The sequence below is a fragment of the Podarcis vaucheri genome, assembly GCF_965113315.1.
Source record: "Podarcis vaucheri genome assembly, chromosome: 7".
Taxonomy (NCBI): domain Eukaryota; kingdom Metazoa; phylum Chordata; class Lepidosauria; order Squamata; family Lacertidae; genus Podarcis; species Podarcis vaucheri.
This window is the reverse complement of record NC_138765.1, coordinates 69,134,559-69,147,427: the sequence shown is the minus strand read 5'-3', so window position 1 is coordinate 69,147,427 and position 12,869 is coordinate 69,134,559. Positions and strand designations below refer to the sequence as shown.

The 12,869-nt window shown below is 49.6% G+C and overlaps 1 protein-coding gene and 1 long non-coding RNA gene across 4 annotated transcripts; both read right to left on the bottom strand.

Annotated features, from left to right (window-relative positions):
- Positions 1-471: 471 nt before the first annotated feature.
- PARK7 (Parkinsonism associated deglycase) lies at positions 472-10,897 on the bottom strand. 3 transcript variants are annotated; one of them, XM_082230664.1, is made up of 7 exons: positions 10,752-10,897; positions 7,584-7,757; positions 4,747-4,848; positions 3,972-4,031; positions 3,456-3,525; positions 1,249-1,335; positions 472-882 (listed from the first exon to the last, which is right to left on the bottom strand). In XM_082230664.1, the coding sequence occupies exons 2-7, from the start codon at positions 7,671-7,673 to the stop codon at positions 722-724; spliced, it is 570 nt and encodes a 189-aa protein (XP_082086790.1). In that variant the 5' UTR covers positions 7,674-7,757; positions 10,752-10,897; the 3' UTR covers positions 472-721. The 3 variants fall into 3 exon arrangements, with proteins under 3 accessions (XP_082086790.1, XP_082086788.1, XP_082086789.1); XM_082230662.1 differs by having other exon boundaries at positions 7,584-7,739; positions 10,752-10,891; XM_082230663.1 differs by having other exon boundaries at positions 7,584-7,735; positions 10,752-10,891.
- Positions 5,686-7,576, bottom strand: LOC309536594. The gene is made up of 2 exons (XR_014221658.1): positions 6,827-7,576; positions 5,686-5,791 (listed from the first exon to the last, which is right to left on the bottom strand). It is a non-coding gene; the product is annotated as an uncharacterized lncRNA (long non-coding RNA).
- Positions 10,898-12,869: the final 1,972 nt, after the last annotated feature.

Sequence of the window (12,869 nt, the reverse complement as noted above, 5' to 3'; positions counted from 1 at the left end):
AAATGCCATTTTGCACCTGTGATTCTGCAATTTAGGCTTCAAAAGGTTTGCTAGAAAGGGGGAATGGAGGCTGTGGGTTCAACCTATCCCTTGTCAGTTACTTGCTCCATTGATGGTCTGGCGAAATCTTGCATCTTTTCAAACAATGAAACAAATCCAGCCCTTTGCCTATGCTGAAGCAGTTCAAGACAAATACGTGGCTTCATCTGGTAAAGCTTAGCTGAATTCCAACCCCAGGACGGCTGCCCACCTAGCCCCAACTTCATATGGCTTCAAAGCCACCACCTTAGCAAGCCTGTTTTGCAACACATTTGGATTGCAGGTGGGTCACTGCTTAAGTCTTACAGTTTGGTGGTTTTATTTTTGCTGTTGTACTCACAGATTTTTTTAAACTGTTTTATTGGGATAAAAGATAAAAGAACAATGGGATGTGGATTCTTAAATAAACAGGGCCACAAATACAAGACAAACTTCTTCAACAGAGTTCCTCTTTTATTGAAAGCAATAGGGTCTCGGAAAACACAAAAGGGACTTGGACAGCAGCACCTTCTCCTCCAGGCTGCTTCAAGTTTCCAGGCTTAAGTGCAACTATCATCTCTGCTGCTGCTGCTGCGCTTAAGGGGGCTGCCTGACCTGTGTGAGAATGTGTGTTACTATTGCTATAAAAGGGAAAAAAGGCTTTCTGCCACAAGGCTTTCTCCTCTTTCAGCAAGGCACTGCCCTAGTCTTTCAGGACAAGGGGAGCCTTCACCTGTGCGGCCACCTCTTTCCCCAGCAGCGTTTCCACAATCACAAGGCCAAACTCGAAACTGGTGCCAGGTCCCCGGCTGGTGAGGATGTGCCCATCTTTTTCCACGCGGCTCTCGGAGTATTTGTAGTGGTCTTCAGAGGAAAGCACAAGGGAAAAAAACATAACAGAACAGGTTACTCCAGCAGGCATCAGCCACAGGAAGCTGCCTTGAATGTGTAGGAAGTAACTCCACCCCCAACTATGAACCTCATCCACTGTAGCAAGGAGTTGTAAGGGGAGAGGGACACCTAAAGAGGTAAAAACCTCAAACTTTGAACTGCCGCCGGATTTAGGTCTCGCAGAACTGGCAATTCCTCAAAACCAAAGTCTCTGATAATACTTGTGTGTTACCCAACATTCCTTTTGGGGGAAAGGCATCTTAATTACAATCCTGAGCTGTGCTTCATGAAACACGCTCTGCGCAAGTCAATCTCTGCCGTGCGCCTGCAGCCACCTACCTCCGCTCATCATCTTGTCTTTGGCCAAGGGATGGGTTGTCACTTTGCATCCGTATCCGATGCCATGTGCCAGCAGAGCCGTGGGTCCTAGAGATCAACAAAGAGCCGTCACTTGTGCACACTTTATAGCGGGAACCCTTTTTTTGGAACCCGGGGCCACATTTACCATGCTGGAAAGATGTCCCAGCATCGAAGTGGCAAGTGAGGCCAGATCAACAAAAGTGTTGGGAATCCCTCACCCTTCCATTACCACCATCACACGCCCTACCCATGCAGGATTTGGGAGGAACGGTTAAGTGTGTGCAGTTAATAAGCTTGAAATGATAACATTAGGTTTAAATGAAGGAATACCATAACCCCCCCCCCCCCCCGTTTTAACAAAACTTCCAAATATGTGGGATGACGATTCCCCAGTTGGAAACAACCCGCAATTAAGTTATGCAACTTGTAGTACACCCATCACCATTTGCTTGGGAGTAAGTCACACTGATGCGGGCGGCGCTGTGGGTTAAACCACAGAGCCTAGGACTTGCTGATCAGAAGGTCGGCGATTCAAAAGTCCGGGAAGGGGTGAGCTCCCGTTGCTCGGTCCCTGCTCCTGCCAACCTAGCATGTCAAAGTGCCAACCTAGCATGTCAAAGTGCAAGTAGATAAATAGGTACCGCTCCAGCGGGAAGGTAAATGGCGTTTCCGTGCACTGCTCTGGTTCGCCAGAAGCGGCTTAGTCATGCTGGCCACATGACCTGGAAGCTGTACGCCGGCTCCCTCGGCCAGTAAAGAGAGATGAGCGCCGCAACCCCAGAGTCAGTCATGACTGGACCAAATGGTCAGGGGTCCTTTAACCTCCCTTTAAGTCCCACTGAACAAAGTACAACACATACTGAACTGATCTACATAACTAAGAGAGGGAACTTTTATGCAGAGTTTCAAAGCGATCTCCCTCCTTTTAATCTGGCGACAAAAACACCATTGCGCACTGCGTCATTAGCAAGTCACTAACAGATTAGTCCTGGTTAAACCACTGAACTGGAAGAGGAAGGTAACAGGAAGTTTGGTAACACCTTTCGGGTGTGTAGAGCTAGCACAGAACCCAGAGTTCACTCCTGCCGGTAAGTTCCCTGTGGGGAAGGCGCTGGTGAAGCTGACTCCTCCTCACACCCTATGGGTCAACTTCGACAGGGGGCTGGGGCTGCCCACCTATCAGTCACCTGATGTCACCATGACTGCAGGTCATTTGACAGGTAGGTGGCTCTGCCCATATGTCAAAGTCAGCCTCACCTACACCCTAAGGAGGAGGTTGGCTGGTTCTTGCATTTGCAAATACAAATAAGCAGTTGGAAGGATTATTATTGCCACAAAGTAGAGGGAGACTGGTGTTTCCCCACTGGCCAGAAGAAGCCAACCCTTACATTGGGAAACCCTTGCATTGAGAATGACACTCACTCCCACTTCAGAGGAGTTCCTACAGCAAGTGTGTCTAAGGAGAGACTGAGTCAAGGATCCCCACTACAGTGAGAGGCCTCCTGGAGTGGTAGGCCAAGCTTAAGACATCCACATGCATTTCTTGCAAACGGATCCCCTCACAAGAGCCAACCCAGAATGCTTTTGAGCAACTCTCAGGAGTCTGCGGAACCTGACACTCACAGCACCCAAAGGCCAAGTGGTGAGAGAAGGTCAAGCCACACCACATATGGCAAGCACAGCACAGCCCGGCCAGCCACCCTGTCAGAAGCAGCAAGGAGGGAAGAGAATCACAGCCAGCAGCTGCTAACTGGAAGAGGGACCTAGGATTCCATGGGGGAAATGCAGCTATTTCTGCAGTGTTATTTTGTGTCACATCCCAACTCAGAGAAGCTGCCCCTAAAGGAAGCCTCCCTTCGAAAAACAAAAAACAAACCAGGCCTGCTTCGCTGTATAAACAGAGCGTTTTCCACCTGGGGGCAAGCACAAATAACGGGATTGTTATCTTCAAGTTTCTCTCCTCAACGGGTAGAGATTTGAGACAGCGTTTCAACTCTCAGTTTTCAAACCTGCAAGACTTGCAGCAAGCCAATATTAGTTGTGTTTTTCTTTACACCATTAGTGGCACAAGAAAGCCAAACCTCAGAAGTGAGGCAGCCAATGGCATCAGCTGTCGTAGGCGAAGCTCTATGCAGGGTTGGTATCCTGGATCTTTGGAGTGTTGGGTGCGGACCTTGATAGCATACCTGCACAGATGGCAGCAATCAGCCCTTTCCTGCCATCTTGGTCTTTCAGGACCTCCTTCACAGCAGGCGACTGCAAGGAAAGATATTATTTGATCAACAAGCTATCCTTTTCCAGCTATGCACACAAAGCTGTTATGTATAAGAACTGGCCGTCCAACAAAGAAAAAGGGTGGAAGGTGTTGGAGGATTTTGTTGTTACTAGATGACTAAAGGAAACTGCTTCTTCCTCTCCCTGCCCCCACACCCCCAAAACATGCCATTGGGCCCTCTTTTGTTTCAAAACCGCTCGAGTAAGCCTGGCTCAATTGCGGATTTATATCTACAGCATTATACAAGGGAAGGGAAGGTGAACCAATTTCCCCCAGAAAAGAAACCAGTTTGACTTTAGACACACCAAAGCAGTTGCAACATTTGCTTTGGACTTTGGAAAGATTGCACTCCACTTCCTTCACTTTCAGAACAGGAGAATATTTGCTCAAATAGGAGGGAAGTTCCCACATTTCCCCAAGTTGTTACCTCTGACAAGTTCTGAGCTCCCAGGTTCCCTCCTGGCAATACCACCACATCATAGGGTCCCTAAGAATAGAAAAAAGCATTAGCAAAAGAAAAGCATGAAGACTGGAAAAACAAAAGTAAACATCTTATTTGCAGCTATCCTTTAGCAGGCAACCGCTCAATATTGTGCCATGGCTCAATCCTGGAATAAACACAAATAAGCGTCTCTGGTGTGACGGTTTTCCCTTCATCATTAAAACTACAGGATTTGGGGGACTGTGGGTGGGCAGAAGAGATCTTCCGGATCAGAGGATGCTACTTCCAGACAGATTTGATCCTAGCATCTTTCCCCTCCCTCCAAAAGTTATAAATATTGTGGGGTGTTTTGTTTTTTTCATAGTGCCATTTCTTAGCATCTGTTTGACATGTAAGGTCATAGTGTTTATTTAAACTCAGTGGCACTAAGAATCACTACCCACATTTGCTAATAGAACGCCACGCAGAAACTTGCAAGTTCAACCACCGCATTTCCCTTCTGTGGTCATGATTCCATGAAGCCACATGCAGGCACTGTGAGAGGTTTCTCCAAAGTTTCCAGAGTCACCATTTGCTTCTTTACCAGTCAGAGTTTCCAGCTCCTCAGCAATTCCCCCCTTCTCCTGATTATTATCACTGTGCAAGCTGAAGGTACCCTTGGGCCACCCCTAGATGATGACGATGATGAAGAAACTTGCACATAATATGAAAGAGGCGGGGCACCCATTTTTTTGCACCATGAAATCTGTGTGGCACCAACCTCCTTCCGGGCATCTTCCAAACTCTTGTCGGGACAAATTAAGACATCTCGGCTGCACTGCACAGGCTCTTTACCAGTCAGGCCTGCTACGGTCACAGAGATCTGGTGAGAAAATAGACAACTGCTTCATTTGCCAAAATCTACTGAGTCACCAAAGAAATGGAAATAGTTTGATGGAGGTAAATTTTTGCATTAGTGGTCCCCAGCACAATGCGCATTTAGTAAATCTGTATATAGCGTGTTTCCTTCCCCCCACCCCAATCCATCAGCAAGTAACCAACCCCACCCACTATTATTCAAAAAGTTAAGTTGCAGATAGCCGTGTTGGTCTGCCATAGTCAAAATAAAAAAATTCCTTCCAGTAGCACCTTAAAGACCAACTAAGTTAGTTCTTGGTATGAGCTTTCATGTGCATGCACACTTCTTCAGATCTGAAGAAGTGTGCATGCACACGAAAGCTCATACCAAGAACTAACTTAGTTGGTCTTTAAGGTGCTACTGGAAGGAATTTTTTTATTTCAAAAAGTTAACTCTCTGAAGAATCCCTTGGGAGAAATCTATACAGGGAGCAACATAACTGAACAATATCTCCCACCTCTCCCTGGCTGCAAATAAATGTCCGCAGACATTCTAGCATACCTCCTCTAAATATGCTGTGGGCATACAATAGCTGTTAAAGAGGCATACGTGGAATTAAGTGGGTAAATAAAACTCAGAGGACTAATGCTTGGTCTGCACAAGTGGCCAATCAGAAAGAGTCCCCTGTAACTGGCCTCTGTTCTGCAGTCCAGCCCTGCTCTACAGCACATCATTTTGGTGTCTAGCAGGTGCCAGCCAGCCTGCCTCTGGATGGCTTTTGGGATGGTGTGGTTTACTTTATTTCACTATTTGCTTATTAGAACAGGGTTTACAACATTTACCAGAACAGTTTTTATTGGGGGAGGGGGGCTTCTTTCATGCCAAAACATTTGGTTTTGTGAGGCCCATGAGGACAAGAATGATAAAACCACTGTAAATCCCTCTGAGCCCACAAAACAGCAGAGACCTACCGTATTTTTCGCTCTATAGGACACACCGGACAATAGGACGCACCTTGTTTTAGAGGGGGGGAAACAAGAAAAAAAAATTCTCCCCCTCTCTGCCCAGCACCCCTTCAGCGAAGCGGCAGGAGGCGCTGCGCAGAGAGGGGGAGAATTTCCCCCCTCTTGTTTTCCCCCTCTAAAACAAGGTGCCGTTTAAGGTGCGTTCAGTCGCCTTCAGGCGGCTACCTTGGAAGCCTGGAGAGCGAAAGGGGTTGGCGCCCACCGACCCCTCTCGCTCTCCAGGCTTCAGGTTCCTTTCGACCTGCTCTTTGGGGCTGGCAGGAGGAAGCCCACCACCAGCCCCAAAGAGCAGGTCGGGGAGCGGGGAAAGGTGCGCAGCAGAGAGGCTCCTGCCATAGCCCCCCGCGCGCTCCCCAGGCTGGAGAGGTGACACGCAGCTGTAGAGGCTCCTGCCATAGTCGCGCGTCACCTCTCCAGCTGGGAGAGCGCGCGTGGCTAAAACAGCCCCCTGCGACCCTCTCCCAGCTGGAGAGGTGACGTGCGACTACCGCAGGAGCATCTTTAGCCGCGCGTGCGCTCTCCTGGCTGGAGAGGTGGTGCGTGGCTAAAGAGACTTCTGCCATAGTCGCGCGTCACCTCTCCAGCTGGGAGAGCGCGCGCGCGGCTAAAGCAGCCCCCTGCGACCCTCTCCCAGCTGGAGAGGTGACACACGACTACAGCAGGAGCCTCTTTAGCCGCACGCGCGCTCTCCTGGCTGGAGAGGTGGTGCGCGGCTAAAGAGGCTCCTGCCATAGTCGCGCGTCACCTCTCCAGCCGGGAGAGGGTCTGGGGGGCTTGTTTAGCTAAAGAAGCCCCCCGCGACCCTCTCCCAGCTGGAGAAGTGGTGTGAGGCTAAAGAGGCTCCTGCCATAGCCCCGCGCCACCTCTCCAGCCGGGAGAGGGTCACGGGGCTATGGCTTCTTCGCTCCATAGGACGCACACACATTTCCCCTTCATTTTTGAAGGGGAAAAAGTGCGTCCTATAGAGTGAAAAATACGGTATATCTACCTACCTGCATAAACCTACATCTAGATAATCTGTGTCTATAAATCTCTCTCTCCTTTCCTGGCTTGAGGCTGCAGGGATGGGGGTCTGCTTCTCTATATTGAAATATAACCTTGTCCCCAACATAATAGCGGGGGGGGGGGGGGGTTGGGTTGGTGGTATGGGAAGGGGAGTGATGGTGATGGTGATAGGACTGTTGAGAATGTAAACCTACCCATCCTTAATACAGAACACCTCCTGCCCAAAGTGCTGTTTGCATGGAGCAGAAGTGGAGGAACCCAAAGCCCTCCAGATGCTGCAAGGCGTCAGCTCCCGCCATCCCTGGCCATTACCCAGGCTCCGGGTTCAGCCACCTTCCACTCTGGAGGATTTCTCAAATGACAGGTGGCCTGCTGTACTTCCCATGCTTGCCTACGCAAGGGAAACTCAGCAGAAATGGCTTCTCAAACCACTTCGCAATTGCCAAGCAACTAAACATGCCTTGTCTATGCAACTCTAAACAGTGCATGAGTCCTCCAGGTCCCAGGACTAAACAGTCAACACTGTTGCAACCAGCTAAGCATCTAGTTCATGAGGAATCCACCTGCAGGCAACAACGCAGAGGCACAGGACAACCATTTCGGCTACTGTAAGCTCCCTATGCCAAGGAAGGGACTTGCCTTCTTGCACATGGACAATGTCTTATTGTTAACAACAACAATGCCAGGAGGAAAGGAAGAGATATCTAGGAAGCCCCAGGGCATACTCACACCTGCCCTCCTCATGATGTCTGTGGGGATGACAGTTTCCATCTCTTCAGCTCCTTTGGCCAAGATCACCAGAGCCCTTTTGGCAGTCATGTTGAAAACTGGGCGTTTTGCTCCGCTCGATAACAAAAGGATAGCTCTCTCTCGCTCTCGCTCTCGCTCTCTCTCACACACACACTACAGACCAAGAGAGAAACAAAGTGTTAGACAAAGCAACATTTATCTGCACAGTTTATTGTTCAATCACCACTGCTCAATACTCCAAGCTGCAGCCAGACTGAGGAGTTACTGAAGAGAAGAAAGATATAGCAAGGAGGATTGCTGGACAGAGGTCAGCGTTAAGTGCCTTAGCAGCACCTTAAAGCAGCCAACATCAGTATGGCCAGGAACACCCACAGAGTCCTGGGAAGATCAAAGGTCACAGCACTTTTCTGAAAAAAAGCTCTGGTTTAGCATTTCTTTCTTGGAAGAGTGATGAAATAGGAGCTTCCTGCCAGCTGCATATCTGATCTCAGCCCTTTTTTAAATCTACGTCAATCTTCAAGGGAGACAAGAGATCATAGATACCCACTGCCTTGGTTATGAGGGACACCAGGCAAGAAGAAGCAATCTCATAACTACAGCCCAAAACAAACAAACCACCAATTTGTGACTGAGGGGGAAAACCTGTTGCTGGGGAAATGAGGTCATTTACTTCCAGGTGCTTGGGGAATGACATTTCTCCCTACATCAGAAGCCAACTCTTGCCGAGAAGACATAGGGAACCTCAACTCCAACTTTTATTGCAAGGAAGTCATAATGATCATTAATCTGGCAAGGTCACAAGCTGCAATCCTGCCTGAAGCAAGTCCCAGTGGGCTGACCACCATTTTTCTGTTGCCCCTTTTCCAACTTTACAGTGGTCAAATAAGCACCTTGGGAGGATGCAGAAATAGAGTCAAGATGACCCAAGGGCTCGCTACATAACAACTGCAATGACAGTAATCTATACATCTCGCCCTTGGTTAAACGTTCTGTAAATCGGCATGAGAGCACAGGTTTCTTTCACATTTTCAATTACTTTTGCCAGCAATTACAGCAACTAGGCCTGCTCTGACTGTGAGCAGTACAGTAATGGCGAGTAACTGACAGGATTCTCATCAGTTGCAGCTGATTCAGACGTAATGCTGAAAAAATAGCTTCTGAACTGAATTTACTGAGAAGAGAGAGGAAAGCACACAATGCTTGAATGCTATTCGTTTGCAAGGGTTGAAGAAAATATTAAGAACAGCACTAACACAGTGAAGCTAAAGTGAAAAGGAAATAAAACCTGAAGAGCTGTAGGATCAGGCCCACAGGCAACTCCCGTCTCTTGCGGGGGTGCAATTAGTGCCAGCATCGTCCGTGAAGAGTCTGGGTGTAATCTTCGATACCTCCCTCTCTATGGAGGCGCAGATTACAGCTATAACAAAGGCGGCGTTTTTTCATCTCCGCCAGGCTAAGCAGTTGGCTCCTTATCTCTCTCGCCCTGACCTAGCCACTGTGATCCATGCGACGGTCACCTCCAGACTGGATTATTGTAACTCGCTCTACGTGGGGCTGCCCTTGAGACTGACTCAGAAACTCCAGCGGGTGCAGAATGCCGCGGCGAGACTCCTTACGGGGTCTTCGCTGCGAGATCATATCCATCCGGTGCTGTATCAGCTGCACTGGCTCCCGGTGGAGTACAGGATCAGGTTTAAGGTGCTGGTTTTAACCTTTAAAGCCCTATACGGCCTAGGACCCTCGTACCTACGGGACCGCCTCTCCTGGTATGTCCCACAGAGAAATTTACGGTCTGCAAATAAAAACACCCTAAAGAACCCAGGCCTCAGAGAGGTTAGGCTGGCCTCAACTAGAGCCAGGGCCTTCTCGGCCGTGGCTCCAATCTGGTGGAACGCTCTGTCACAAGAGACTAGGGCCCTGCAGGACCTGACATCCTTCCGCAGGGCCTGCAAGACAGAGCTGTTCCACCAGGCCTTTTGTCAGGGCGCAGCCTGACCCCCTCCTCTGGCAATCTGCACAAAAAATGCTTGATGGTTGCCATTAATTTGATTTTAATTTGATTTAATTAATTTTATAATGAAATGTTTTACAATGTTGAACCATTTGATTGTTGTTAGCCGCCCTGAGCCCGGCTTCGGCTGGGGAGGGCGGGATATAAATAAAATTTATTATTATTATTATTATTATTATTATACGAATTCAAGGCTACAATCGGGGACCGGAAGCAGATGTTAAGAGCCTTTTTGGTAAAATGGCTCCTGCAATTGGTGCCCTCTTGTCAGGGATGACACAAAGAGCACAGAGCACTCTCTCCCTAGAAACGTTGCAGGAGGAAAACTGCAAGATATTGTTAGACACTTTTGCAGATACCCACTGAAGGGCTTGCAGCTCAAATCTCTGTGGAAATTGCAACCTCTCAAATATTAATTCCATTGCCAGTATCTATGCATAAAAGACCCCATCATTATTATACCAGTATCAAGATGGCTATGCAGCTGAGGGTGCACCGCTTATTGCTAGCAGTGCAAAATAGTTCTGCTTTGCTAATACCTATTTAGCTGAGTAGGAAGGAGTTACAGTCCAGCAGTGTAGTCCTGTGTTATCCTAGTGCATTGGCCTTTTTCAGGAAATTGGGGTCAGCGGGCACAGTTGTGAAAGCAGGGGACAGATTGGAGGTTTCAGCCTTGGGTATCTGGATGCCTGGCCTACCCAAAGATGGAAAGCAAGGGCAGAGGAGCAGACCTGGTTGCTGTCTGACTGTATGCTTAGAGCAGGGCTGGAGAAGGGGCGTGGGGCGGGGCTGACGTTGTCGGTCATCTGGAGGCCTGCCTCGGAGAGACGGAGGCACGCACTCCCCTGGACCACCTTGACGCGCATGTCGTAACCCGGGTCACCTCAGTCGTGCGAATGCGCGCCCAGCCAGGCCTCCCCCGTCGCGCTTCCCATTGCTGGGATTTGCCCGGCTTTTAGTCTCAAGGGAGGGAGGGAGGCTGCTCAAGACGCGAGTCGGAGGGGCGGCCTTCCGGCGGCTACGAGGGAGGATTTCGCCCCGCCGCTCCACGGCCAGGCCTTCGCTTCACCCAGGCGCCCCATCCCTCCACCTTTTGCACGCGCCTCCTTCCCGCACGCTTATGCACCCGTTCTTACGTGCAAAAGGCGGCGGCAACTGCAGCTCCTCCTCCTCTAGAGACGAGGCGGGCGCTTGCTGCTGCTGCTGCCACTCGCTGGAAGCTCGCGATGGCTCTCCGTCAGCGAAGGCTTAATGGTTCCTCCCCTCCTCCTCCCCCCCGCTTCCAGGAGGAATGGTACAGCCGGAGAAAGAGCGACACTCGAACTCCCGTGAGGAGGAGGAGCCTCCGACTCCCTTAACACCTTCCGCGCCAGCTGCGGCTCTCCCTCTCTTACAACAGCCCTTCACATTTCAAGCGGTATCTCCTACCACTTTAAAGAGCGGCGACTTACCCCCCCAAGGAATCCTGGGAACTGTATTTTGTTAAGGGTGCTGAGAACCGTTAGAAGTCCCCTGTTCGTCGCTTTCCCCCCCCATAAGGACTACAATTCCCAGAATTCCCCAAGGGGAAAGGCGTTAAACGACTGCGAGAATTATGGCTCGCGAAAGAGGGGGAGGGGAAGTCTCCTAACAACATTGTGCGACCTCACCGCGAAGCTGCCTAAATGGCCTATGGCGAGAGGGTGGGGGGGGGAGGGGGCAGCTTCGCAGATACCCGGCACCTCCTCCCCACCAATGTGTCACACCCACAGTCTCCAGCACCCTTAAACTACAGCAGCCAATAATATTCTTTTTTGGGGGGTGGGGGAGTCGCGCGCTTTAAATGTCTTTGGTGAGAACTTGTGTGGAAATTCCCTGGCGAGGGGGTCTGATCTGAGGAGACTCGTGACGTATTTCGCTTTCAAGCCCTGCGCGTAGCGGCCGTCATTCGAAAAGGTCGCGGCTGGGGGTGGGGGAGGGGAGGCAAGCTTAAAAGGCGAGAGCGAGCGGCCGCCTCAGCCCGCGCTTTTTGGCAGTTGAGGGGGCTTTGCTGACGTCACGTTCGCACCTGGGTCGGCGCGAGGCGGAAGGCCAAGGCCCGCCTACCTGCAGCGGCGGAGCCAATGGGGAAAGGCAGCTTCTGCGTTGTGCGTCGGACCCCGGGGGAGTCATGTTATGAGAGTTAACTCTGGAAATGGATGCTCTGGATTCTGGTCGAACTAAACCCCAGGAGTTAGAAGGTCACAGACCCTGTGAAGGGAAAACGAAGCACAAAGGGGCAACACGCTGGGTCCATGTTTATGAATACACTGGTACCTCGGGTTACAGACGCTTCAGGTTACATACGCTTCAGGTTACAGACTCCGCTAACCCAGAAATAGTACCTCGGGTTAAGAAGTTTGCTTCAGGATGAGAACAGAAATCATACTCCGGCGGCAGCCGGAAGCCCCATTAGCTAAAGTGGTGCTTCAGGTTAAGAACAGTTTCAGGTTAAGAACGAACCTCCGGAACGAATTAAGTACTTAACCCGAGGTACCACTGTAATGTGATTGCCATGACAGCGAAGTGGAACCTCCTTGTCCAGAGGAAGTCTACCCCTGAATTCCAGGTGCTTGGAGAGCAAACAAATGCTGTTTCCCCATTCTGCTTATAGGCTCTCAGGCGCATCTGGCTGGCCAACGTGGGAAGCGACTCTGATTTCAGGCTTGATGATGCACCAGACTGGTTCTTAAATCTTCTGATAGCAGAAATTTTCTTTGGGTGGTAATAGCAGAAAAGACAGTTATTCGACTCTTGTGTGTGAGTAAGGGCATCAGTAAGTGTTTGATCAGAGTTTTGCCGCCTTAAACTTCACTCCCAGAGAACAAAGTTGTTAAGATATTTCCCAGAAACTAGGATTTTACCATTTCATAGTCACTTGGTAAGAATAGCGGCACAGCTTTTTCAACAGGCTCTTTGGCATATCCAAAATTTCAAGCCTGGGTGCCTTCACAGGATGACTCAGGGTTTATTTAGAAGGGCTGACTGCATCTTACTATCTTATTTCTTACTTTTGTTAGTCACTTTATATTGCCCAAAGCAACCCAGAGTGACTTACAACCAATCATCTGGTCGTGTCAGTTGGTTCAAATAGCTGTCATTGGTTAAAGTCATTATTAGAATTCAATAAACTGCCCATCTTCAAATGCTAGAATTTTTTTAGCAGCTTTGAGAGACTCGAAGGACAGTATTGTGGAATGTAAACATTGGGCCAAGCAATCCCATAGTAACCTCAT

Coding starts and splice junctions, on each gene's coding strand:
- PARK7 (XM_082230664.1), bottom strand. CDS start 7,673: ATGACTGCCAAAAGGGCTCTGGTGATCTTGGCCAAAGGAGCTGAAGAG. Junction 4,849..7,583: donor ACATCATGAGGAGGGCAGGT/GTGAGTATGCCC, acceptor TTTTCTCACCAG/ATCTCTGTGACCGTAGCAGG. Junction 1,336..3,455: donor GATTGCTGCCATCTGTGCAG/GTATGCTATCAA, acceptor GTTGATCTCTAG/GACCCACGGCTCTGCTGGCA.